General features: G+C 42.9%; 1 protein-coding gene across 3 annotated transcripts in view; it reads right to left on the reverse strand.

The window, feature by feature from the left end:
- The window catches only part of LOC120369222 (microsomal triglyceride transfer protein-like), a 35,521-nt gene extending 9,357 nt beyond the window's left edge, over positions 1–26,164 (reverse strand). Inside the window, exons 1-15 of one of the 3 annotated variants that reach the window (XM_039482244.1) lie at positions 26,034–26,141; positions 25,547–25,644; positions 21,659–21,840; positions 19,263–19,406; positions 17,894–18,001; positions 17,294–17,410; positions 13,243–13,382; positions 12,407–12,560; positions 10,068–10,225; positions 8,978–9,146; positions 7,199–7,306; positions 6,858–7,070; positions 5,924–6,138; positions 3,994–4,091; positions 2,192–2,313 (exon numbers count right to left, since the gene is read on the reverse strand). In XM_039482244.1, the coding sequence (XP_039338178.1) occupies positions 2,192–2,313; positions 3,994–4,091; positions 5,924–6,138; positions 6,858–7,070; positions 7,199–7,306; positions 8,978–9,146; positions 10,068–10,225; positions 12,407–12,560; positions 13,243–13,382; positions 17,294–17,410; positions 17,894–18,001; positions 19,263–19,406; positions 21,659–21,840; positions 25,547–25,613 (1,995 nt within the window). In that variant the 5' untranslated portion in view covers positions 25,614–25,644; positions 26,034–26,141. Of the gene's footprint in view, positions 1–2,191; positions 2,314–3,993; positions 4,092–5,923; positions 6,139–6,857; positions 7,071–7,198; positions 7,307–8,977; positions 9,147–10,067; positions 10,226–12,406; positions 12,561–13,242; positions 13,383–17,293; positions 17,411–17,893; positions 18,002–19,262; positions 19,407–21,658; positions 21,841–25,546 lie in introns of all 3 variants that reach the window. The other 2 variants (XM_039482245.1, XM_039482246.1) reach the window with 2 other exon arrangements.
- Between the last annotated feature and the right edge of the window lie 1,343 nt (positions 26,165–27,507).

The following is a 27,507-nucleotide window of genomic DNA, read 5'->3' on the forward strand; positions in this document are numbered from 1 at the left end:
TTTGACCAATGTACATGGCAGAGGAGCATTGCTGGCACATGATGGCATATATCACATTGGTAAATGTGTAGATGAATGAGCCCCTGATGGTGTGGCTGATGCAGGGGCGGCTCCAGGCCCCAGCACGCCAAGCGCATGCTTGGGGCGGCAAGCCACGGGGGGTGGTCTGCCGGCGCCGCGGGGGCGGCAGGCAGGGTGCCTTTGGCGGCTTGCCTGCGGGAAGTCCACTGGTCCCGCAGCTTCTGGATCTACCGCAGGCACGGCTGCGGGAGGTCCGCCGAAGCCGCGGGACCAGGGACCTCCCGCAGGTAAGCCCGCCGAACGCAGCCTGCCTGCTGTGCTTGGGGCGGCGAAATGCCTAGAGCCGCCCCAGGGCTGATGTGATTAGGTCCTATGATGGTGTCCCTTTAATAGAATGTGATATATGCCATCATATGCCAGCAATCCCCTCTGCCATATACATTGGCCAAACCAGACGGTCTCTATGGGTTTTAGCCCACAAAAGCTTATAACCAAATACATTTGTTTCTAAGGTGCCACAAGGACTCCTCATTGTTTTTGCTGATACAGATTAACATGGCTACCACTCTAAAACCAGTTATTATCTAATGACTTTTAGGATGAAACCCTGGACCCATTCATGGCAAAACTCCCATTGACATTAGGAGCCAGGATTTCACTCAGTCTTTGTAGTAGTAAATTAAAAAACAGTAGTGTCTCTGTTCCAGTCTTTTTGAAGATGCCATGGGCTAGATCTTCAGCTAGCATAAATAGGTGCAACTTCATTGAAGTCAATGGAATGAAATTGATTTACACCAGCTGGGATATGGGCCCATATATCCATAGATAGATGATGAATAAAAATGTCAGGAAAATATTGACGTGTGTGGGACATTTACCCAAGTTAAACAACTTTCAGTGCAGGCATTCTTAAAATGTCAAACAGCAGGTTTGCCCTGGTTCTCACTTCAGAACAGTGAATAACAAGCAGCTAAGGTATTAAGCCTTCCTATGTGTGGCTAGATACAGCAGATGTTCTCTGTTGTGAGGGCTTCTGAATGCGTACATGAAGTCATAGAATCATAGAATATCAGGGTTGGAAGGGACCTCAGGAGGTCATCTAGTCCAACCCCCTGCACAAAGCAGGACCAGTCTCCAACTAAATCATCCCAGCCAGGTCTTTGTCAAGCCTGACCTTAAAAAACTCCTAAGGAAGGAGATTCCACCACCTCCCTAGGTAACCCATTCCAGTGATTCACCACCCTCCTAGTGAAAAAGTTTTTCCTAATATCCAACCTAAACCTCCCCCACTGCAACTTGAGACCATTACTCCTTGTTCTGTCATCTGGTACCACTGAGAACAGCCGAGCTCCAGCCTCTTTGGAATCCCCTTTAAGGTAGCTGAAAGCAGCTATCAAATCCCCTCCCCCATTCTTCTCTTCTGCAAACTAAACAATCCCAGTTCCCTCGGCCTTTCCTCATAAGTCATGTGCTCCAGCCCCCTAATCATTTTTGTTGCCCTCCGCTGGATTCTTTCCAGTTTTTCCACATCCTTCTTGTAGCGTGGGGCCCAAAACTGGACATGGTACTCCAGATGAGGCCTCACCAATGTCGAATAGAGGGGAATGATCATTTCCCTCGATCTGCTGGCAATGCCCCTACTTATACAGCCCAAAATGCCGTTAGCCTTCTTGTCAACAAGGGCACACTGTTGACTTGTATCCAGCTTCTCGTCCACTGTAACTCCTAGGTCCTTTTCTGCAGAACTGCTGCCTAGCCACTCAGTCTCTAGTCTGTAGCAGTGCATGGGATTCTTCCGTCCTAAGCGCAGGACTCTGCACTTGTCCTTGTTGAACCTCATCAGATTTCTTTTGGCCCAATCCTCTAATTTGTCTAGGTCCCTCTGTATCCTATCCCTACCCTCCAGCATATCTACCACTCCTCCCAGTTTAGTGTCATCTGCAAACTTGTTGAGGGTGCAGTCTACACCATCCTCCAGATCATTAATGAAGATATTGAACAAAACCGGTCCCAAGTCAAATATTAGGAACCCACCAGGCCTACAAGGAAGGTTAAAGAGGAGCTATTGAATGTCTGCTGGCACAATGCAGGAATCCTGGGTTGTGTATGTGTATCTGTTGTTCAGTCATCTAAAGTGTTTCACATCTAGTGAAAAAACCTGATAGCAGACCTGAGCTGCCTGAAGTTGGTGGCCATGGCTTCGCAGCATGAAACCTGAGACACTCTTCCTCAGGAGACCACTCTCAGTGAATAGCAGCTCCAGACTGAAAGTGGACAGCATGTCATCAGTGACTGAAAGACAGAAAGAGACACCAGCAAGTAGAGCTGCACAGCAGTCATCACTGGCAAAATGTTACACATCCATTTTTAAAACATTCCAATAATGGCTGAGGGGAGCGACACGTTGCAACTATCTCACTGGAAAATAAAGAGCTTGGTGGCCTACCATGTAATATAATGGGAAGATCTGAGGATTCTGCCATGGGAATGCAGAGGAGTCCAGTGTGGTCTCCTGTGTTCAAGGTGTCAATTTCAGTGGAATTATAACTCAAAGTACAGAAGAGCTCTGATGGGGGTGCAGGAAACATTACTTTGCTATATTTCCTGTTGGGTTTCTGGGTAAATCAGACAAGAGGCTAGAGGCCTTTTGGTAAGTACTAACCCCATTCAAATCATATCATTATATTCAATAGCTCTTCCCTTCCAGGCTATGGTAGATGAACAGCACTGTTCCATACACTAACAATCTGACCAAGAAGCTGAAATATGAGGGAATTTCATCTCCGTCCAAACTTATAATAAATCAGAAGATTAGCCCTAAAATGGGGATAAAAATATTTGGGCAGGTGATAAAGGTTGTGTAAATTGTCATAGCCATCAGCTAAGGATCTGCCCCTTTGAAAAGCTTATTAAAATACTCTAATGAATTAAGAAATAATCAGGAATAGAGCTAGTCTCTTGGCCTAGCAATAGCAGCAGTGTTCTATCACACAAGCGATCTACCACAGGTTTCGGTCCTAGATTTGGCTCATCTTTTGTGGTAGCAGATTCTGGGAGAACTGTGATACTGGCATGATCAGTGTTTGTACAAAGTGTGTGGGAAGAAGTACCACATGGTGGCACTGGTTCTTTAAGAGGAAGAGGCCAATGCACCTGTGATTGGTCAGCTGACTCCCCAAACTGGGCTGGCGTGGGTGTCCTGGCAGAGAGACAGAAGAGGCCTGACAAGGAGGCTTGGTGTGGTGGAAGACACTGGAGTACGGCATGGAAAGACTCCCAACAAAGAAAGTGGTGTGGGAGGTGGACTGCTGGGAAGAATGGGGTGTTAAGGACTATATACCCGGGGTGTGGTAGGGGTATTATTTAACCGAACCTGAAGTGGAGTTACTGGGGCCTCTGAAAGGGGAAACTGAGACAGGCATACTTGGCATGCTGTGGCTGTTACAGGAGGGTGCTCCAGGATGGGGGTGCCCTTTGACAAGCAGCATGTCAGAAACATGTATTTGGATGATGGCGTGTGTCTGACATCACTCCACACAGCCAGCTTCAGAGTGGCACTGATACACTTTGTAAAGAATCAAGAACAATGGCTCTGCTAATGTGTGACCATGTCTGACTGATTTTGTGCCTCATTTTACTCTCTACATGTAGAGCCAGCTTTAGGATTGTGGTGGTCCTACCACAGCAGTTTCTTTCCCTCACATATCCTTCCATCGCCTGTCCTTCCCCACTGCTTTTAAAGTACATGCAACTAGAGCTAATGGAGAAATAACCAATGTGCTTAGACATCTCAGGACACATACAGAGGACTCTTGCCACCTCGTGTTAAATTTGGGACAGTCACACAAGTTAGAGATCCCTTGTAACTCCCAGTGCCCCTTGACAATGGATTCCAAAAGTAGGCTCTGCCTACAGCTACTTTCACTTGGTCTTTTGAGATGAACTTAAACATAATCTTGTTCATGTTGTCACCTGCCAAGGGTCCTGAGAAAGAAGAGGAACTGCCAGCTTTGGAGAGGTAGTTGTAATTATTGATCTGTGGATCTTTCAGAATTTCTTTCATTGCTTTCCTAGAGAAAAAAATAGGAAAAGGTGTGTATGGGTGGGGCAGAAAAAGAGGAAAATCTAGTGTCTGAATCTAAACAGAAACTCAGAAAAGTCAGCTGCCATTTTGGAAGGTTTTATAGCGAGGTAGGAGATAACAACACGTTAAGAACAATATAAATGGCATAAAAACAGCTTTACTTAAACAAGCTCCTTTATAATCTCTCTCTTCTTTTGTATCTCCCAAAGGAGGGAGAAAATAGCTCAGCAATATCCCCTATGGCATGAGCAACTATTCATGACATGCATAAATTTGAGCCTTAGTGGTGGTTGTAATTATTGTTTCCTCAGCATGAGAGGGACAGAAGAACATGGAGCATGACAGAAGAAGAAAATGAGGGAGAGAGGGTGGAGCAGAGTGGAGTTGTGAAATGCTATAAAAGCCTTTCCTAGCTCAGGGTTTCCTTGGTCTGGGTGTAGTTTTAGTCCTACAAGAATAGAATGCGACGTGCTAGAGCTGGCTGAAGTATTCACATTATGTTTACTGACCACATTGGCCAGTAAACATAATCTTCTTCTATTGGTGGATTATCTGTAAACTGACTGATTTTTTTTTTTATTTTTTATCATTTAGTATGTTCAGAATGATTTAAGAACTGGTTTGTGCAAACATATCCTGGCCTGTGAATTGCTTACAAATGATTTACCATTAGCACTGCTTTGATTAATGGCTATTTCTAATTTACTATTCAAGCATGTGATTGTAACGTAGGTGACCATGGTATTGTTTCTTTCTTGAGTGGATGACTTCCAAATCCCCAAAGAGCTCTCAAGATGGTTATGTGAACATTCATGTGAATATCTGTTCATTGGAGCATTACAACACTTTCCCTTTCTGTGTATATATTTGTGAATGAAAAGTTGCTTGTTATAAATGTTTGCAGAAAATGAATGAAGAGACCGTGAATACCTTTGAACTGGATTCACTTTTTTACCTGAATAAATGTATTCAAATACATTGGTGCGATATGTCATAGATTCTAAGGCCAGAAGGGACAACTGTTATCATCTAGTCTGACCTCCTGTACAACAGGCCATAGAATTCCCCCAAAATAATTCCTGTTTGAACTACAGTGTATCTTTAACATAAACATCCAATTTTGATTTTAAAAATGCCACTGAGGGAGAATCACCCCCTACATGCCTTAAATAGTTCCAGTGGTTAATTACTCTCCCTGTTAAAATCTACATCTTATTTCCAGTGTGAATTTGTCCAGCTTCAGCTTCCAGCCATTGGGTCTTGTTATCCTTTGTCTGCTAAATTAAAAAGCCATTTATCAAATATTTGTTGCTCATGTAAGTACTTACAGACTGGGATCATGTCACCCCTTAACCTTCCCTCTTGTTAAGCTAAATAGATTGAGCTCCTCAAGTCTATCACTATTTGCCTAGCTCAAAAACTTCGGCATTTCATTCAGGTGTTGGGCTGGGCTTTTTTTGAGAATCTGGAGAGACTAATATCATTGCTCATACTTTATAGATATCTTGCAACCATGGGATTAAGCTTCCGAACACTTCTACAGTTTTTACACTGTCATTTTGGTGTTCCATATTATATTGTTTACTGTCTTCAACTGGCAACCACACATGGAATACGACTGGATTGAGGCAACAAATCTGGGAACTTATATCAAATTAGTTTTCTTAAGGGGAAAAATAACAAAAAAGGAAAGATTAACAGATGAGAGTGAAGAGAGAGAATGTTGGAGAGAATGAAAGGGAGGAAAAAGAAGAACAAGGGAAAAAGGGATTTGGGTCTTAAGAGTCACAGTTAATACTTTCTAGTCTCCATACTCACCTGGCTGGGTGATGGTGAGAATGTAAACTAGTCTGGATTTTCGAAAGTAAAAATTTTGACATTTCTGCTTCCAGCTCTTTGGTGGCCAGCAGGATATTGGTGAGGTCCATGGGCAAAGGCTCATTGTCCAACAGAATTTCAGCAGCAGCCAGTCGAGAGGTTTTTTCATAGTTTCTGCTTTTCTGATGGAAAATCCTCCTCATTGCCTTTTTCACCTAATGCCAGAATATAGTTAAAACTTTACTTCTCACCATTCCCAACACCAAATGTATAATTATGGCATCTCACACTACACTCTGGGCTTTGAACAGAAGATCTACTATTTACAACTCCAGGAAAAAAACCAGAAGTATAGTCATCACCAATGCCTCCTGTTCCTAATCTAGATGGCATCTCTCCTAGTGGTGGCAAGGCATGGAGAAAATGCGCTCTCAGAAAGTTGAGAGACCTCTAGATGTTAGAAAGACAGGCTGAGATCCAGGGAACTATATCAGATTTGAAAAGACTATCACATTTCCTACTGACTTGGGTAAAGGGAGTCTCCATTCTGGCTCCCCGGGTATGGCTAATGCCTATGAGCCACAAAGCTCCCAGTTAATTTCAGCTCCAGTAATGTGCAAAACAAGTCTTAGCAAGTCCAGTCATCACATGGAGACTCTGCTAATTGGATACATCCATCTAAGCACCATGGGGCAAGCACACCACTTATTTCCTTCTCAGTGCAGGATAGAGGGACTTCTGGGAATAGCAGCTAAAATTTAAGGAAGCATTATCTCCCAGATGCAAAAGACAGAGAATGCTGGTAGTTACAAAGTGACTTGGTGAGAATGATATCCCATACACTTCCTGGGACACAGACACCTGGGATGCTTCATGGAAGGGTATTTTAAATGCATAAGGAAAAGCTCTGATACTAAGTAGGCTCATTCCATACCTCACCAGTGATATGCTGAGAGGAGAACCTTTGTAGGGCAGATACTGCTGTACCTGAGACCCCTGCAGACCCTTCCTCTGCATAATGCAGGAGGGTAGGAATGGTTTCTGGGAGCAGGGCATTCTGCAGGGACAACAGGTAAATGATTATCTCAGAATTCTCCTTGGTGTCTCTTAATCTTCTCAGAACAGTTTCCATTCCAAGTCCTACTTCCTGTTTGTTTGGAGGAGGGAGAAACAGAGCAGGGTGAAAAAGAAGCATGACACAAATTTCAGGCAGCTGTGAGGGAAAAAAGGGAGGACTAAAAAGAATAACTGAAGCAATCATGTCAGGAAACCCACCTGCAATCCACACAGCTTCATCCGGCACAGTTTGCCAACTAGAGAGCCAATGACAATTATCCCTGTTTCCCAGATGGCAGGGTCTAACTCCTTTCCATTCAGCTTGTCCTGGGAGAGTGGGTGTAACAAATGAAGGCAGGACATGAGGGGAGAGAGAGAATATGTTTTAGTTATTACCCCAAAGGGTTTTTTGAGAGAGTCTCTCTAGCCTTGCTTTCATCTGCCTGGGAGGGGGTAATTCATGGCCTAGTCCCACAATATTCTGGTTTCCATAACAGGCAATTAAGCTTTTATTGTCTATATCAGCCAACTGATATAAAGCCATGCCACCTATTTCCTCAGAATGTTTATTCACATTTCAAGTATTCATGTACAATAATAATTTAAATAGAGGGATTTGACATAGAAATGAATTTTCCTCCCCCACTTTAATCCCTTTGGTGGGATTTTGCATGTCTTGGATGGAGTCCTAAAGATCCTGGCCAGCTTTTCCCTCCAGTATAAACTCGTCTTTTACTTTATGCGGTCTCAGCACTCTAGCTGAGGAGGGCTGCACAGGCTTCCCTTTGAAGGCCAACCCCAGGCCATAATGGGATTACTGTTGAGCAAAGGAAGCCTCTTTGTCAACAGAGGTGTAAAACCACCTTCCCTCCAAGCTCTCATAGGCTCCACTAGTGCAGACAGTATGAAGCTGTGCTCTGACCTGAGGGCAACCTGGAACACTCCTGGACCACTAGTTACTCCAGAAATGTGAAAAGGAATTCCAACTCCATCTTAGATTTGCCTTCCTACATAACAACATGGCGGCAGGAGATCATTCTCAGTGCCCCTCTGCTCTCAGACTGCCAGAGCTAACTGTGGTTTTAGGGGTTGCTTCACAGAATTCCTCATTTCCCTCTCCTCCCTCCCAACTCCCTGTGGCCTTGTGTAAGTACAGTTATTGAGATGTCAACATCAACGCTGGCTGAAAAAAAGAGAAAAGAGATTTGTAAAAAATGTTGCAATTTCAGAATAATTTCCACTTTGAGATCAAAATGAACTCATTCATTGTCTGAATTTTTTTCCAATTGTTATTGACATGTTAATTAACAGCATTATTGATTTTTTTGTTGACTATCAAACCTGTTTTTCAGTAAGTTTAACATGTTAATAACCATTTCCATAATATCAGAGGGGTAGCCATGTTAGTCTGGATCTGTAAAAGCAGCAAAGAGTCCTGTGGCACCTAATAGACTAATAGACGTACTGGAGCATGAGCTTTCATGGGTGAATACTCCCCACGAAGTGGGAATTCACCCATGAAAGCTCATGCTCCAATACATCTGTTAGTCTATAAGGTGCCACAGGACTCTTTGCTGCTTTTACATTTCCATAATTTTGATAACATTTTAATTGAAAAATAATGAAAAAGAGAGTCTGTTTTTCATGTAAAATTTCATTTCCCAAACATACCATTTTTGATGGGGGGAAAAAAACCCATCTTATTTGAAAAAATTTCAACCAGTTCTAGTCAATACACCTAGGCAACTTGCTCCCTTTAATACACGGCAGCATTTTGTCCAAAATCATGAGGCTTGCTGCTGAAGTCGCTTCATTAAATGCTAGAATGGACAAAGGACATACTTAGCGTTTTATCTTTCTCCTTTGTGAGGGCTTGATCTTGCTCCACTGAAGTCACTGAGAGTTTCTCTTTAACTTAATGGGAGCAGGATGAAGCCCAAATCCAGTAGTTGTATCACCAAAGAGCAGAAGGGGAGTGAGGAAATGCCTCTGACTTACTAGCACCAGGCGCAGAAGTTCTTTTGAGGGCCGAGGAGAGAAGGCTGCAGCATAGAGAAACTGCTCTAGCAGGGGCACTTGCCCTTTGTTGCTAAAATCCAAAAATTCAGAGAGAGCTGCCAAGGAAGCTGTTGACTGGGCAGCAACTGCAGCATCAATGAAGAAGGTACTGGAATGGGAAGAGAAAGCGAATTATGTGCGTCATGTACAGCTGAACATGGGGAGGATGGAACCACTTGGGGCCAGATCCTCAGCTCGTGTAAACTGGCATAGAGTCCATTAAAGTCAAATGAACCCACACTGATATATTCCAGCTGAGAATATGATCCCTTGTTTCTGTTTCCCCCGGCTCCAGATAAGGAAGTAAATTCAGTCCTTCATTGAAGTCAGTGAAACTGTACCCACTTACAGCAGGGCTAAATTTGGTCTAGAGGCTTTTCAAAAGTGTGCAGGGTAATTCCAGCTCAATTCACATTCTACTTATATAAACACCCTTTGCAGCTTCAATTGGATGAATTATAAAACTAAATAATTAGCTACCATTTCTAGAGAAGCTTTCACCCATAAATGAGATAATTTACAGCAGTTGCTGAACTGGAACCATATATATGTAATCACATATGGATTTCACCTAGCACTGAAATGCAACCACCTCTTTGGGTGGAAAGCAGCAGCCTTTAAAAGCGCACAGTAACATCATGCAACAGTTCAGCACAGGAAGTGGAAAATGACATTGTCCTGGAATTACTGAATGGGACATGCAGAGCAGGGATCTGCGTTTATATGGGGCACGTGTCTCTGAAAGGTTCACCAGAGCATTTACTCTAAAATGTGCTGAATCTGCATCAAACACATTCAATTGGTCTTTTCTTACAAGGTACCATAAGGTAAGTCCTTAAAAAAAGTGGTCCTTGAACTTCTTCAGACTGGTCATTTGAGATACTGGGAATAATAATGTGCCCTTTTCACATCTGCCTGAATGAAATGTGGTTAATCATTAAAATGAGTCCAGAAACTGCCCTGTGCACAGGTGTCTGTAAGAATGGCTGCTGCCTTTTCCGGACAGACAGTCACTGGGGAATTTACTTACACTATCTTCTCCGGAGCTTTCCTCAGCAGCTGGAGGACATCCCTCTTCTTGGCACCACGCAGCATCTGGATGAACCTGTGGAATTGCCAGGTTGTCGACACCTTGGAGACATCCATTTTGACTCTCCTGTTACCAAGAGTCCTCAGATATGTTTTGAGCTGAAAACAAACACTCATATTATCAATAAAGGCAATTTTATATAGTTGCCATAGCATGGGACAAAATGTACACCGTATAAAGACAGGGATTATTTCACCCATCCCTTAAATGCAGCCATCTATGGCATGGACATTGGCAGCCTTTCCACAGCTAGCAACAACATTAGCTCCAAATATTTAGGACAGAAATAAAGAATAGCATGTCACTGTAAGGGGGATTTTGGTCGGCAGAATATTATGGTCCAGCTGGAATTTGGCCAGGACTAATATCTTTATTCTTGTAAAAAGTCCATGAGATATTCAATGACCAGAGACAGTCAAGATCTCAGTTGTCAGCTGCAAATTCTCCCATCAGGACACTGATTAAATAGTGACTCAGAGGGAAGAGTACTACTTTCTGCATCAACAGCATTCCTTCCTTCTGTAGTGCCTTGTATTGACCCATTTCAACTCCACTTACATTACGTGGGCTGACAAGTTCACAGAAGTGTGGCTCCAGGCTACTAAACACCTCTGCTCCTTCACAGGGAACATGGGTGGACTTGACAACTTTGGACATGCAGAAACTACAAAGCGAAGAACTACAGTGTGAAGAATGAGACGTGGGAGCTGAGTCTTGGCCTCTCTATTTGCAAGGCAAGTTACTCCTACTCAGGAGTCCCAGATACCAGGTGTCCTCCTGCTGTAGTTTTCTCATCACCCTTTGAAAAAGATCAAGCAGGGGAGTTAAAGCACCAGCCTTGAAAAGTTGATAATTTCAGTGCCTGACCTTCAATCATCAAAGCTCTTAAAGAAAAGCATGTGAGCAGTGAACCTCCAGGACTAGCTACTGAGGCCAAACACCTGACAAGGAACTAGACAGTTCCTCTGACCAATCAGGAATGTGGGTTCATAATGGAGCAGAGGGCTATGCCTTTGGCATGCAACCTGACATGAAATTGAAAAGTTTGATGGCTAAGGTCAACTGCTCCATCCACAAAATCACAAAACCAGAGAAAATGCATTCAAATGGGCTGGTCTGCGAAGCATGTGTTGAAGAGCAGACATGAGAGGGAAACTTATGCTGTGCAGTGACAGTTTAATAGCCCCAGCTGGTACAATGGGGGCTTGGAACACTATCAAGGGTCTGACCACTTTAATGAGACAACCTGTTCAAGGCATGGTTCAGTGGATAGTGCACTGGACTGGGAGTCAGAAGACCTGGATTCTGATCCTGACTGTGCCACTACACTGCCGTGTGACCTTGGGCAAGTCACTTCACGCTTCTGTTGCCCTCCCCTCTTTGTCTGTCTTGTCTATTTCAACTATAAGCTGTTTGGGGCAGAGGCTGGCTCTTACTATCCTTTTTACTGGGCTTTGAACAAAGGGGGTCTCCATCTCAGCTGGGGCCCCGGGCACCACTAGAATACAAATAATGTTTAACATGGGCATTGTTAGGGGTGCTGTCCTTGGTGTGAAACTTTCACCCACGGTTCCTTCTTTCTATTTCTGGTGGCTACTGTTCAGGTGCTATTAAAGAACCCATCGCACTTCCAAAAACAATGGAGGGTAGCCCCAGTATCCTGGGCAATATTTCCTCTCTCAGTACAATAGTTTTAATGTCCATGGTTGAGTGTGTATTATTTCAGAGTATATAACAGCAGACCGGCTTACCACACTCCATGGGTTTACTCAGAGAGCCTGTTATTCCAGTGCTGCAGATGAACAATAACATTTTGAAAACTTATGCGGCACTTTGGGGACCCTGCATAACATTCCAATCAGACTGAGGAACTATGGAAAACTATAAGAATACCTGATATAAGTGTTGCCTGGAGGAAGAATCTCTAGTTGCTTTTCTCCCTGTGGGCACACTAGAAAAAGTGTCTTTACACTAGTACTTCATTACTTTGAGATGAAGCAGCCCTTGTGATCATGAGACTTTGGTGGACAATCTCCCTACCTACTGCCTGGGTCAAAGTTAGCCAGGGAATTCTTTTGAGCCATTGTGTTTATTCTCACAGTGATAGATACTGGCTGTGTAGCTGCTGTTGGCCCTTCCTTGCCATCACAGTGTGTACAGATTTTCTATTTAAACTTCTTAGGCCCTTTGGCCTTCTCCAGCTAGATCTCACTTTGTTTTACATTTCCAAGTGTCACATTAGAAAGAGAATTCTTCTGCAAGAGTTTGGTGCTACTCACTGATGGGCACTGCATGCAGGTCCTCTTGAAGAGTTCGCTAACTGTGCTTATAGGCTGGTGCTTTTCCAGTATGCCAGCCAGAGCTTCCTGAAGGCTTTCTCCAGGAGTCTCTGCAGGGCCAGGCATTGAAGAAGACACAAGTTTAAGCTGCTGTCTGATGAGAGAAAAGAGGCTGTTGAGAAGGGTTTCATCTTTTAAACCTCCCTTTGCTTAGGGGTTGGTCAGGACATGTGCTGGTATCAGTATGGTATATCCCAGGGGTTCTCAAACTGGGGGTAGGGACCCCCCAGGGGGTCACAAGGTTATTACGTGGGGGGATCATGAGCTGTCAGCCTCCACCCCAAACCCTGCTTCATCTCCAGCATTTATAATGGTGTTAAATATATAAAGAAGTGTTTTTAATTTATAAGGCGGGGGCACACTCAGAGGTTTGCTGTGTGAAAGGGGTCACTGGTACAAAAGTCTGAGAACCACTGGTGTATCCTATGGTGAAGTGAAATGGATCTAGTGGTAAATGAAGGGCATTTAGTATTTCAGAAGGTGCAAGGGGAAAATGAAGAGGAGGGGAGGAGCCTTCAAGGTAGCTAATTTTGGCGTGTGTTTTGTACTCCTGTAGCCTGCCCTGGGCTTATGTAGGAGCCAGAATATATAAATCCTCTGGGATGATTTTTTCAGTATGCCCAATTTTTATCTCACACCATCTCTCCACGGCCCACATCAAGACACAACAAGGACATCAAACCCACATGGGAGGAGGGTATCTCTGGTAGGCAGACATTGATCCCATTCCAGCCTACTCAGTGTATGCAAGTCCCTGGAACTAGCACAGCACTAACCTTGACGTGATCTTGGTGCCAATGGAGGATTTCAAGGTTGGAGAGACCACGTGGCTTTCCTCCGACAGCACTGACTGGATGAGACTTCCTTGTACAGAGTAAAAGCTTTTGCTGGTGGGTTGCCACAGAACTCCAAAAATCTGCAAAAGAATGAAACGAACACATTATCTTTTTGCCAATCTATTCCTTTCTTGTTCTCCTTTCAGTGTTTGCTCTCCTTTTTATTTCTAACAAAAGTTGTGTCTATGCATTTGATAAGTCTTGCCCTGGAGCCTACTGGATGAAAGAACCACCTCATGACAGAACCATCACACAATTTGGCAGCTTTAACACTTTTTGGTCATTAGGGAAGATGCCCATGACTGAACTAGGAGGGGATGTTGTTTGTGGGGCTTGAGGTGCTTGGACACATCTATGATTATAATAGTAGGAGGTCCTGCATTGCATATTTTGGCATTATTGTGTGGAGTCCAGGACTATAATGACAAGCAGCGCTGCCCAGAGGATTCAGGGGGCCTGGGGAAAAGTGGGGGAGCTGTGGCGCTTGTACTTCTCTGGCGGCGGTCTGAGTCTTCGGCAGCATTTCGGCGGCAGGGGGCCCTTCAGTCACTGCGCGTCTTCGGTACCACTGAAGGGCCCCCTGCCACTGAAATGCCACTGAAGACCTGGAGTGACTGAAGGGCCCCTGCCGCCGAAATGCTGCCGAAGACCAGGACCGCCGCCAGGCCAGGGCTCGTGGGGCTTCTGCGGGGCCCAGGGCCTGGGGCAAATTGCCCCACTTGCCCCCCCCCCCCCCGGGCGGCCCTGATGACAAGGCTTGGGATTGAGATGCAATAGCAGAGCTAAGAGGTGGTTCAGCAGAGGGTGGGTCAGATCAGAAGTGAAGTACAGAGACAGAGCTATTTAGGAATCCAAGGCAGGGATATCAGTGGTTGTTGCAGGTTAAGACTGGTGTCTATTTGCTAAGCTGAGCTGGGATCTAGTACTAGACTATAGGGGACTGCTTCAGGTTACAGCTAAGTGCACTAAAGAGCTGGGAGGTGGCACAGGCTTGGAATAGCTAGAAAAGGAATGGGGAAGGCTGACTGAGCTGTGAGAGGACAGGAGTAGGACAGCTGGAGATGCTTTATCTGAGAGCTCAAGTGCATTGGAATAACTGTATGGGGTAGGGCCCAAGAATGGAACAGTCTAGTTCAGTTCCTGAACTGTGGCCTGGCGGAGCTGAGTGGGGCCATCTTCAACAAGGCTGGGGGCTGCGGAGAAAGGTTGTTAACTCAACCCTACCCTTTTACTAACACCAGATTCATCTTAAAATGTATGTAAGGAAAAATATAGAAATGCCTACTCTATTTTCTATATCTAACTGTAGAGCACAAAGCTAATAGTTACTTTTAGGGCATTCTCTGGGCACCAGTAGGATCTTGTTAATCCCTTCACTGCTGCCAGAACGTGCATAACTCCCATCAGCAATTTTCTGTGAGTGGAACATCAGGCTCTAAGAGGAAATCCAGCCTGCATGAGAGGAGTGGTTCTTCCAAGATATAACCTGGCGCCATGTTCAGCACCAGACCACTTAAACTAAAAAGAGATGTTTCCTGTCAGGTTCCCACGCTATAGCGGAGATTAGTGTGGAGGAACAGTGACACCCAGTGGAAGGTTCCATGTATTACAAATTGCCATTGCCAAAGCCTTAGCTAAAGGGAAAAATAGTGACGCTTGGGATTTTAGACTAGGGGAGAAAGAATTACTGTCTGGGGTCAGCCAGCCTCTAATCACTCATGTACTGCACAAGTAGTGGCCCAAGAAAAGGCATTGAAGGTGGGTTTTGATGCATAATCTTGTGAAGTGGTTTTGTGCTATGGACACATGTCCCAGGGACTAGATTGAGCGCACCAAACACATTTCACTTTTGACTTACTCCACATTTGAGCCCTGGTCTCCAGAGATGAATAACAAAATGTATTAACACAGGGCATCTCTTATGCTTTGGGTGGCTTGGCTGTTTCTTTAGTCATCAAGAGGTACACAGTGCTCTGTGCAATCACTAGCTAAGCAAATGTGAAATGAATGCTTCACACAGCAATAGCAATGGATTCTGAATGGGGTTCCATCAGCCTCTGTTGACAGCACTACAGGTCTGACTGTCTTCAGCTCTCTTTCTAGGTAACTCCCTACTGTCTTTGTTTCATATCACACTCATTCTGGTCACAAAGATTCAGACAATCTAGAGAGACAACCCCCATTCTCACCCCCAATATCCTTGCAATTAAGGGATACCCTTAATTGGGGGGAATTATGGTTCAGGGAATTAGTAACAGATGTTATAGAGTGTTATAAAGTCTAGCAGGTCACTATAACCATGGCTTATAAATATCTATAACATCTTCTACTGTTGTGCTTATAACCATCTATAATGCAAACAACTCACATTTGTAACATCTATTATTTGTTTAGTAACCCCTTATAAACAATGTGTTAATAGATTCCTAATACAGAGTGTGACCAAATCATATTAAAGGGGCAATGTGAGGAGATCTTCTGTGGATAAAGAGAAGCCTCATTCTGCAGCAGTGTCAATTCAGCAAATTTCACCAGCAATACCCTTGCCCCCACCCCCCAATCGCCTGTGAAAAAGGAAAGCACAGAAAGGAAAAGCCTCCTAGGTTAGTGTTCTTATTCACAAGGCCATTCACCAAGTAAAAAAGAGAGAAAAAGCACAAATTATCAAGCATGAACCCAAGCCAAAAATGCTTGGCTCCCTTGCTGTGCTGCAGAGTGACCTTGCACGAGATTCTTTTGTTTTCCAAAGAAATGGCGCACTTGCTGGACTTCACCATCACCTCTCTGTTGCTCTCAACTTCACCCAGAGACCTCTGATAACTTCAAGAGACATTATCTGAGCACCTGGGTCATCATCTGGAGGATTCTTTGTGAATGGGGAAGTCACAGGGGAAGAATAGAGCTGCAGGAAACTACCAGGTTTGCTTTGTGAATGTTTGTACATGAGATACAGTGACCCAGTTTACATAGTGAATTATAGGAGTAATAACACCCGGCTCTTATACGGTGCTTTACATCTGTGGATTTCAAAACACTTTACAATGGATGGTCAGTATCATTAGCTTTGTTTTACAGATGGGAAAACTGAGGTTCAGAGAGGTCATACTACAGGCCTGTGGGAGAGTCAGGAATGGAATTCAGGACTCCTGAGTTCTAGCCAAGCACTCAGCACACTTGACCATGTTGTCTCTTAGCCCATTGAAGGCACTATAGTTCTGATCCTGATCAGGACTTCCATTAACTCAATGGGAATTATTAGACTAAGCCCTAAAGTTCTACCACTGCCTTCAACCTCATCCTCACACACACATCCACCCTGGACAAACCTGTGTCCTCATGAATTTGGTCCTGACAAATTCCATTATTTTCTTTGGGAAATGTGCCATGTTTACATTTAAATGGCTTTTTTATATAAATATTCGTATTAGGTCACCTATAGTACAGGTTTGTTCCCTACAGTTTATTCCAGTGCTTTCAGTGAAATCTAAGATAGGGGTCAGATCACTCTTGGCATAGGCAGATGTAAGGCCACTAGTATCATTAGAATTTGTACCTAATTTTGCCAGGTCTGAATGCCTGAAACCAGCCAGTGGGGCTTCTGCCACTTCTCTTGTCACACTCTTCCACTTCAACAATCCAATTGATTTCACTATTAGCAAATATTTCTGGATATTCAGTCTCCTTTGCTCCTTTTGATCATAAGGCTCAGAATGATCATTTAATCTGATTCTGCCTTAATTCTTCAGTAGCCACCAAGCTTTGACAGAAGAGACCCCAAGGAGGCTTCAAAAGTGAACTTTTCTTTCTTTTCAAAGCTTTCTTTAAGCCCCCACATGAAATGATCATAATACACCTGAGACTGTTCACTTTGGGACCTCCCTGAAGTTACTGGCCCTATGGTAAGATCTGGAGAAGTGTAGTACATTTAAAAGGGGTGTGACTGGGGCAGGAACATTCTAACCCACCATTACCAACGTAGGAATGGACTTGCTTTGTTAACGGAGGTGAATCCAAACTTTGGCCTTGTACAGCTTTGCAGATCTTTTGTCTTTACAATGGAATCCTTGTAAACAACATATGTGACTTGACAGCTCCCAGAAACATCCTCCTGAAGCCAAACAAATATAAGAAATCATGTCATGAAATGATAATGTGTGAGTAGAACTTGTGGCAGAACAAAATACAGTTCACTATACACAAAAATGATGCAATCCAATTTGAACAGATTATGTAGAAAATCTGCACAGAACCAGATACAGGGCCATATTTTGAAAATGAGGCTCAGAAAACACATGCCTATTCTACCTAGCATAGTTCTTGCAACAAACTGAGTGTATAAAATCAGGCAACTGCACACCCAAATGAGTGTTTGACATTTAAGTCATTATAGCAAGTAAACACAAAAAGAGCATGAATATAATGACAGAAATTATGAAAAACATTATGGTAACTGGCACTAATTAGCAACTGCAGAAAAGAGCAATAGGTTTGGAGAGGGAAACACCCTCTCACTCCAGGGTGGTTTTATTGATGCACTAAGATCAGGTTCTTGCATCTTTTTCTTTGGGAAAAAAATATATTCTGCTCCTACCTCAGTTGCTGTCCCAGAATGTAGCTGGAATTGGAGGAGACTGATGAGGCCCCGTTTCAGATTCAAGGTCTGGGGCCTTCCTCCGCTATCTCCATAGATGCCTTCTACCTACGAGAAGAAATGTATGATTTATAGGAGAGAATCCCGGACACTGCTGAGAAAGGGACAAGAACTCAGCATGAAGGCATGGAGATAGCATGATAATGAGAGAATTCCCCTCTCCCCAGGCTGTCAAAAGGGTTTTCTAGACTGATATGGCAGTTCAAGGTGGAGAAAAATTTCATATGAGGGGGCAGTAAGGAGAACCTCAGGCAAGGGACTCCATGGGGGATGAGAGAAACATTTATTGTGCTGCCACTGTACTAGAACTAGGTGACGACTACACTGTTTTGAAAGGCTTAAAAAAACCCAGCTGATATCCCTGACTAGCACGGGCTTAATTTCACAATACATTTTTGGCCACAAAGTCTTTTTAAAAAGTGAGGCCTCTCCACTTTGCACAAACCTTAAAGCAGTGGCAGTTCCACCGGTGGGTACCTGGAACGTTGCTCTACTGAGTCGAAATAACATTCTTTTATCTTCATCTGAATCCTATGATGCATCCACAGCTGTTAACTGAACAGTAAATGTAGGACCAGTGCAGGGGCAGCTCTTGTATACCACCCAATTGTGTAATGTACGACAGAGCAGGGGGCTTTGTAGCAATAGCAGGACTTCAGGAAGAGTGTCTGTACTTCCCTGAACAACCTACAAGTCACAGCAGAGGGGTGTAGGAGAGCTTTCAAGAGTTCTCTTAAGTAATCAGCTTCTATGCAGCAATAACCAACACTCTCCCACCTAAAAATCTGACCTAGAGCCACCACAGCTAACCCAGACTACTCAAGCCTATTCTATTTCAACAGAACTATCACACCTGGAGCCCACTGGCTGACTCTATAGTCATCCCGTGCACAGCTATGCAGAAGATCTACTTCCAAATTCTTTCATTTGCTGTATTGTATTCTATAGATGTGCTCAGAGCACCCTCCTCACCATAATATTGGAGTGCCTTCCATTAGTGCATGATGTGAAGTGACTAACTGTCTGGGCTGGCAGGTGTTCAGACACTGAAAGGCTGGGGTAGGGCACTTATTCCCAGAAAGGGAAAGCCTTCTGCTACTCAACAGTCTCTCCCACTAGCCAGTTAAACAGCAGCATTGATAGCATCTGAGGAGAGTTTCATCTTGGGGTCCATGGCCAGAGGAGTGGTGCTTACCACATACTGAGAGTGGCAAGAATGTAAAGCAGGGAAAATGAGGGACTCCTCAGGGTTTGAATAGGGATGTGAGGTGCTCTTTGTGTGTCTGTGGGTGGGGTACTATTAACACACCTTCCCATTATTCCAGTGGAGGAAAACTGGCAGCTGAAGCTCTGCGGTGTCCTCTTTGCCCAGCACAACCTCGGTGGATGGGTCTCTGGTAACATTCTGAATCTTCTCGTGTTTTGAATCATGGTAGACTTTTAGGTCTTGGATCTAAAACCACAAAAGACAGATGGAAGGTCTGCGGGTATGGGTCACAGAGCGTGTGTGTCTCTCCCTTCCCAGCACCTCTGGCCATTTGACTTGAGGGGAGCCACAGAGTGCATTTTTAACTAGGGCTGTCAATTAATCACAATTAACTCATGCGAGTAACTCAAAAAAATTAATCACGATTAATTGCAGTTTTAATCACACTGCTAAACAATAGACTACCAATTTAAAATTATTAAATATTGTTGGATGTTCTTCTATATTTTCAAATATATTTATTTCAATTACAACACAGAATACAAAGTGTACACTGCTCTCTTTATAGTTATTTTTTATTACAAATATTTGCACTGTAAAAGTGGTAAACAAAAGAAATAGCATTTTTCAATTCACCTCATACAAGTACTGTAGTGCAATCTCTTTATCATGAAAGTGCAATTTGCAGTAGATTTGTTTGTTACATAACTGCGGTCACAAACAAAACAATGTAAAACTTTAGAGCCTACAAGTCCACTCAGTCCTACTTCTTGTTCAGTCAATCACTAAGACAAACAAGTTTGTTTACATTTACAGGAGATAATGCTGCCCACTTCTTATTTACAATGTCACCTGAAAGTGAGAACAGGCATTCACATGGTACTTTTGTAGCCAGCATTGCAAGGTATTTACGTGCCAGATATGCTAAACATTCATATGCCCCTTCATGCTTCAACCATCATTCCAGAGGACGTGCTTCCACACTGATGATGTTGGTTAAAAAAAAATCATGCATTAATGAAATTTGTAAATGAACTCCTTGGGGGAGAATTGCATGTCTCCTGCTCTGTTACCCACATTCTGCCATATATTTCATGTTATGGCAGTCTCAGATGATGACTCAGTACATATTGTTTGTTTCAAGAACACTTTCACTGCAGATTTGACAAAACGCAAAGAAGGTACCAATGTGAGATTTCTAAAGATAGCTACAGAACTGGATCCAAGGTGAGCTGAAGTGCATTCCAAAATCTGAGAGGGACAAGGTGTGGAGCAACACTCTGATGTGGAAACTACAGAACCTGAACCACCAAAACAAAACAAAAAAACCCAACCTTCTGCTGGTGGCATCTGACTCAGATGATGAAAATGAACACGTGTTGGTCCACACTGCTTTTGATCGCTATCGAGCAGAACCTGTCATCAGCATGGATGCATGTCCTCTGGAATGGTGGTTCAAACATGAAGGCACATATGAATATTTAGTGCATCTGACACGTAAGTATCTTGCGAGACCAGCTACAACAATGCCATGTGAACAACTGTTCTCACTTTCAAGTGACATTGTAAATAAGAAGCAGGCAGCATTATCTCCCGTAAATATAAACAAACTTGTTTGTCTGAGCGATTGGCTGAACAAGAAGTAGGACTGAGGGGACTTGTAGGCTCTAAAGTTTTACATTGTTTTGTTTTTGAGTGCAGTTATTTGTGTACATAATTCTACATTTGTAAGTTCAACTTTCATAACAAAGAGATTGCACTACAGTACTTGTATTAGGTGAATTGAAAAAATAAAATTTCTTTTGTTTTTTTTACAGTCAAATATTTGTAATAAAAATAAATATAAAGTGAGCACTCTACACTTTGTATTCTGTGTTGTAATCGAAATCAATATATTTGAAAATGTAGAAAACATCCAAAATTATTTAAATAAATTGTATTCTATTATTGTTTAATAGTGCGATTAATAGCAATACATTTTTTTATGGAGATTATTTTTTTAATCATACTATTAATTATTTTTTAAATCACTTGACAGCCCTATTTTTACCATATCTCATAGACTCTTCACAGACACCACTTCACAGACACCACTTGACAGCCCTATTTTTACCATATCTCATAGACTCTTCACAGACACCTGCTTGGAAACAGAAGATGGTTGAGTTTGAATGTCCCCTGTGCCCACCAACTGAAGTTAGCATTGCTATGTGTTTATTCAGTGAAGAAACTCTCAGGCAAGCACTTTAGCCCTAAACTGGCTTATTAATGTTTGGGTAAGGACAAGCCACTGGCCAGTTTCTCCACAGTCAGCATGCCTAAGTAAAAACTTCATCTGCTTGCATGGGAGGAACCAGTTGCCGATGGAGCCCAAGATGATCCAGCAGTAGTAGCTCTACCACTTGAACTAAAAGGAAATCCTCATAGCCTGTTGGTACTAGAAGCACCAATAGCTTTTCTCGGGCCTGCAGGTACTAGGGGACAAAACCATCACATACCTGGATCTGGAGAAGCTGCTCCCCTGCATGATTTCTCCAGAGCAGGTGCACCTGAACCAAAGCTTCAGCCTGCATCCAACTTCCTTGCAAGGACAACCTTGAGACATAATCTAGCTGCAGCTCCAGTGAGTAGCGGTATTGATAGAGGATTCCAGGCTGGAAAGATGGTGTCTCTAAGTTCCCTATGAAAGGAGACCAGAACTGAAGCCACGCACACACTTTCACATTCCTCAGTACCCATGATGGCTTGGATTCAAATTTATCTCAGCAGATAGGTTAAGTGGCTATGAAAAGAATCCCACTGACTTCAATGGGCTTTAGATCAGAACCTGTCTGAAATTAATACATATGTTTTCTTATTCTCCCTGGTCCTGCTGCTGAGGCCTAGGTTGGTAGAAAGAACCTCCACTTATTCTGCCTTTAGTAACTCCTATTCCTGGGCCCTTCAAAAAAGGGGTACAATTAGGAGTAAAGATTAGAAAGGACCTTGTCCACACCCTTAGATTTGACTGAGCTTTCTGACAGCTTGTGTCTCTGCTCTGCTTTTCCCCCACCAAGTGCCAATAACAGACTCACCCCTCACAGATGTAGATGTTTCAAAGACTGTGATTTATACAAAGAGCCTTTAAGAGGAACCCTGCAAAAACTACCAGTGATTTATGGCATTATGAGAGCTTAAGCCCAGTAATGGGTCTTGCACCATGAATTCAAATTTAAAAAGAGACAAATCAGGCTAAATACTAAGAAATGCTTCCTGACCTCGAGATTTGTAGCCTGTGGCATAATCACCCAAATGGTGGAATTGCCATCCAGGGAGACATTTAGAACTAGACTTCACAAAGCATTAGAAACAATGTACAGTACAGGGCTGGCCAGCACTGGCCAAGTGACCTAAAAGGCCTTTTCTATTTCTAATGTCCATGATAATACCAGCAATATACATTTGCAGATGAAGCCAGTGGGGTGACACTAGGGATGAATCTACTCCCATGTCCGACAGTCATTTGGATTTCTCTCTGTCCAACTCCACTGACTCTGAAAGCCTGAAAGATTATATATATATATATATCACCTTAAAAAGTTGCCTTGAGTCATTTGCAGTAAAGCCTAACCAAGTGACTGGCAGGGGAAAGAACATTTTTATTTTACAACAACAAAACTATTTGCTTTATCTGCCTGTGTCTTCCATTTTACAGTGTATCAACAATAGAGCAGAAAAATAAATGGAATCACTTCTAAAACTGAGAGTGAACTAGCAGTATTTATTGTATCTAACCCAGAAAATTGAGTTTCAAGGCCTGGATCCTCAATTAGTGTAAATTAGCCCAAACTTCAATGAAGCTACCCCAATTTACACCTGCTGATGTTCTAGCCTCAACTGTATATTTGGATGCTGCTGTACTGATGTGAACAGGGTGACTTTCAGATGAGAAGATCAACCCAGATTCTACAGATTCAGCTGGGAAGAAAGGCTCCCCTTGGCTCTAATGGATGCTGGGAGGGGATGTAAAAGGTTGATCAAAAGCTCCTTGATACAGTTCCATCATCAGATCAAAGGGTGAATTGGGATTGATTTCACAAACTCTGATGACTTCTCTGCCAGTGATGACTTATCCCTTGGGCTCATGAAAATACTTCTGAATTGTATTGCTTTGCTTTTTGAAATAGACAATATTGCACCAATACTGATAGGTGGATACAATGAGTCTGAGTTAGAAAATGCTTAATGCCCCAGTCCCCCTCTTCAACCAATACAAGTAGGACACTGCTACACTACCAATATACGCACTATATTTTTCAAGAATGGATACACATTTCCAGCAAATGCACATAAGTCTGTTTGCCCAGTGGTACTGCCTCTTTCCTTGGTTGTGGGAAAGTGTTTTTGTTTAAATGAGAAAATAAAGGAATGGATTTCCTGACCCCCCCTCCCCATCTTATCATTCATATATCTGGGGTTTATCAAGGACTAAGGATGAAAATTTAGTAAGATACCTTTGTTAACAAAACATCACTGCATGGAAGAGTTCGTTGGTCTATGTAATTACCCAGCACAGGTCCATAGCAACTTTAGCAGCCAAATGTCGGCCTATTAAAATTAATTATGTGCACTGTAGTGTCTCACCACCCGTTTGAATATACAGCCTGGAGCAAATCCTCAGCTGGTCTAAGTTGTTATAACTCTACTGAAGTCAATGGAATTATAACAATGGAGCTATGACAAATTATATCAGATGAGGATCTTCTTCCACTATCTGCTGTGGTCTCTGAGACCTTGGGTAAAGTTACTAAGTAGCCCTATCATTCACCTTTGAGTAGTGCTGTATGTAAACTCCATCCACTCACAATTTACAGGGAACCTTCATTCTATTTCTTAATCCCTTACAAACTGTTGAATTACAGATTGCTGGTATCATAATACAATAACATTTGCTATTGTCAACCAGTAGAAACCTGTAAAAACTTTCTTCATTTGGTGCAGTTTTTTTTCTATTGTATTCTGTGTAGGTTCTTGTAGCACACCCATCACTGAAATATTTGAGTGTCAGGAGATCTTTTCCTAGGGTTCATAGTGGTTGATTCACTGGATTAGCTTGCACAATTCACACAATCTATTAAGGATTAGTTTGCACAATTCTGCTGAAAGGTAAATAAAAACAGGAACCCTGCTGTGGGACTTCAAGACTTCACATGGGAGCTTGGAGATTAGCTCTCAACAAAAGACTTCAGTCCCTTTTTCATTTCCTACTCCTGTCCACTGCTGCCGGTGTTAGAGGTTTCTTTCCAGGGACTGAATTCTAGTCCTATAGCACAGTTCCATGGATATGTTCATGCTCAGGAAAGTTTGAAGGATTCTTACAGAGATGACCATTCATTCCATCCTACCTTGGACAACCTAGAATATTTAATGGCGAGGGAAGAGAGTAAATACTCCCCCTTTCATCCACTCTTTTGCCTGTTTTAAAGTAGCAGTGATGAGAACTGTAGCTAAGTCATAACCCCCTGTCCCTAACTTAATCATTTACCTAACCACAGCATGCTAGGATAAAGATGCTGGAGAGGCCTTGCCTCAGAATATTTTTGTTTTTCTACCGCAGCCTTAATATTCTTTAATTTTTCATTTTACATAGTATGTTTAGAATTATCTGAGATCAATCTTCTTGTGTATTTTATACTTTGTATATACTTAAAGATTGACTCTGATTTTTGTGTTTGCTTTTGCCATGAGGAATAATCCATTCAATCCATTATCTAAAGATACAGTTGTGCTTGAAATTCTCAAAGGGACCTACTATTCTTCCAATTCATTGTGAATGTAGTAGGTTACTGAAGCGTTTTGGAATTCTGTCATCTGATCCTTTATAATGACCAGCAAAACAGGTTTTAAAACTCTCCCCAAAGGATGCCAAAGTCTCCATGAAAGGAAAACTCCATAGATCCATAGGTGTAAATCTAGCTGAATTCCTTAAACCATTCTCTGTGTATCAGAGGTAACTGGTGCTGGCTTCTTTTACATGACGTTGAATCTTTAAAGGCCAGTATTTCCTGTATTTCCAGGCACCCAGAGAGAAGAAGCTTCTAACCAGGAAGCCTGAAACTAAGTTATAGCCAGCCACCTGTCCCTGAATTCTGGAGATGCACAAGCTGTTGTTACTTCCTATGCTAATGAATCTTCATAAAGAGATTAGAAATGTGAGCATTTTCAGAGCTTTCCTTCTACTTCCCTTCTTTGACTGTGGGACTATAATTTTGAGATCTAGAATTCCAGTAAGCACTAGGCATTATACAGAGTTTTGTGTAAGGTGTGACAAGCATCCTGTATCTCAGGTCCACAGGATCCTTTCTCATTTCATGCCATTTCAGAAGCTGAAGTGCAAAGTCTCTTACCTTTTGCTGGGCTGGTAAAGAAAAAGAAAATCAGCCAGATGTGTCCTGAAGCTGCTTGTGAATTCATGGTGGGGATTGTGTGTGAGCAAAACAGAGTGCTAGGGAAAGAGGAGAAGGCTAAAGAAAAGACAGGGCAGGGAGCGGGGCAGGAGGAAAATACAACAAACCCCCTCCAGAGTGGCCAGAATTGACGGGATTCACAATGTCAGGTGACCAGGCCTGACCTTCTCCCTATCCCTGAATTACACATTGAAAGAGAAGCAAATCATTAATCCCTTGCTCTAACCCCCAGCAGCAGTAGCAGCAGCCACAGCAGCAAAAGAAATAAAATGTTTGGAAATCATTTGGATTTGCCAAAGCCTACAACAAGGAAATCAACAAAAAATGCAAAATTGATTTCTGGGTGGAGAAAAGGCAACAGTCTGGAGTCTGCCCTGCTGAATCTGCCTAGGGGTTCAGAAGAGAAGCTCTGTCCCCTGAAACATACCCGCTCTCCACTCCTAGCCACTTCCCCCTCTGTACGGGAAAGAAAGGAAGGAAAATTGACAAGAAAGTGGCCCAAAAAGCAGCAGCAGAATCATCCCTCTTCCTTCCCTTTTCAGGGGCTGTGGAGTTCCAGCCTCTAGGATCAGGTTACTTAAAGGGCCAGGCTGGAGAGGAATAAGAAAGCTGGGCTCTGTGAATGAAGCTTATTGAATAGAAAACACACACACACACACACACACACACACACACGCTTTCAATCTCAGGCCTCTATCACAGCACTTCACCAACTGTCTGTGAAAAATGATCAGAATTGTAATCTGTTTCAGAAGAAAATAATTCTGAAAAGTAGGGCATTAGGGTTAGGAGAACAGTACCTTTCAGAAGTGCTATGCCGAGTCTTTATTTATTCACTCTAATTTAAGGTTTGGCATGTCAGTAATACATTTTAATGTTTTTAGAAGGTCTCTTTTCTATAAGTCTATAATATATAAGTAAACTATTGTTGTATGTAAAGTAACTAAGGTTTTTTAAATGTTTAAGAAGCTTAATTTAAAATTAAATTAAAATGCAGAGCCCCCCAGACTGGTGGCCAGGACCCGCGCGGGCAGTGTGAGTGCCACTAAAAATCAGCTCATGCGCCACCTTCGGCATGTGTGCCATCGGTTGCCTACCCCTGTGCTAGGTGCTCTCCAAGCACAGAAGGAGGAATGTCCTTTGCCAGGAAGACCTTATAATAGACAAGCACATAATCAAAAGGCTGGGGAACTGTGATCGACAACATATGACAGGTTGTAAGGTAACTGGCCATGCTAGATTACAAATGCTGTGATGTAAACTGAGCCTAAATCAGTAGAAATTGGGTGTCTAAGTCCCTTAGATCTCCTATGAAAATTCCACCCATAATGTTTTTATATGATGTCTAATCTTCAAGCACCCAGTTCAGAGGGGCCTTAACCAGTTTGCATCTCTGAGTCACAACTGAAATGGGTTTTTGGGAGAGATTTGTATGTAGAGAGAGTAATGAGCTCTGGAGAGGAACGATAACTAAAGACTGCATCTTGCAATGTGTTAGGGATTTGGCTTGAGATCAAAGGACATTCACTTACCAGCCCCATTGCCACTGCTAACCCACTTGTCTGACTATACCAAGTGCAGTGTGCCTCGCATTTCACAGGGTCTTACATTTCAGACAAATGTGTTGGCAGGGGAAGGAAGTGTGGCGCAGCCAGGGAAAGGAGGGAAAAACAAGAGCTCTAACAGGATTTTTGTGAAGATTTTGAACTAATTTATTTACAAACTCTTAACATAGGTTATGGGGTGATGAACTGGTCATGCACAGTTCCCCTCAGATTGCGCATATACAAAATAGGACTTGAGTCCTACTGACTCCTGCTCCATGGCATTATTCCTGGCTCTGCCACTGACTCACTGAGCTAGTTATTTAGGCCTTGTCTATATTGGGACTTTAGCCATTG

The sequence above is a fragment of the Mauremys reevesii genome, linkage group 7 (genome assembly GCF_016161935.1).
Source record: "Mauremys reevesii isolate NIE-2019 linkage group 7, ASM1616193v1, whole genome shotgun sequence".
In the NCBI taxonomy this organism is placed as follows: Eukaryota; Metazoa; Chordata; order Testudines; family Geoemydidae; genus Mauremys; species Mauremys reevesii.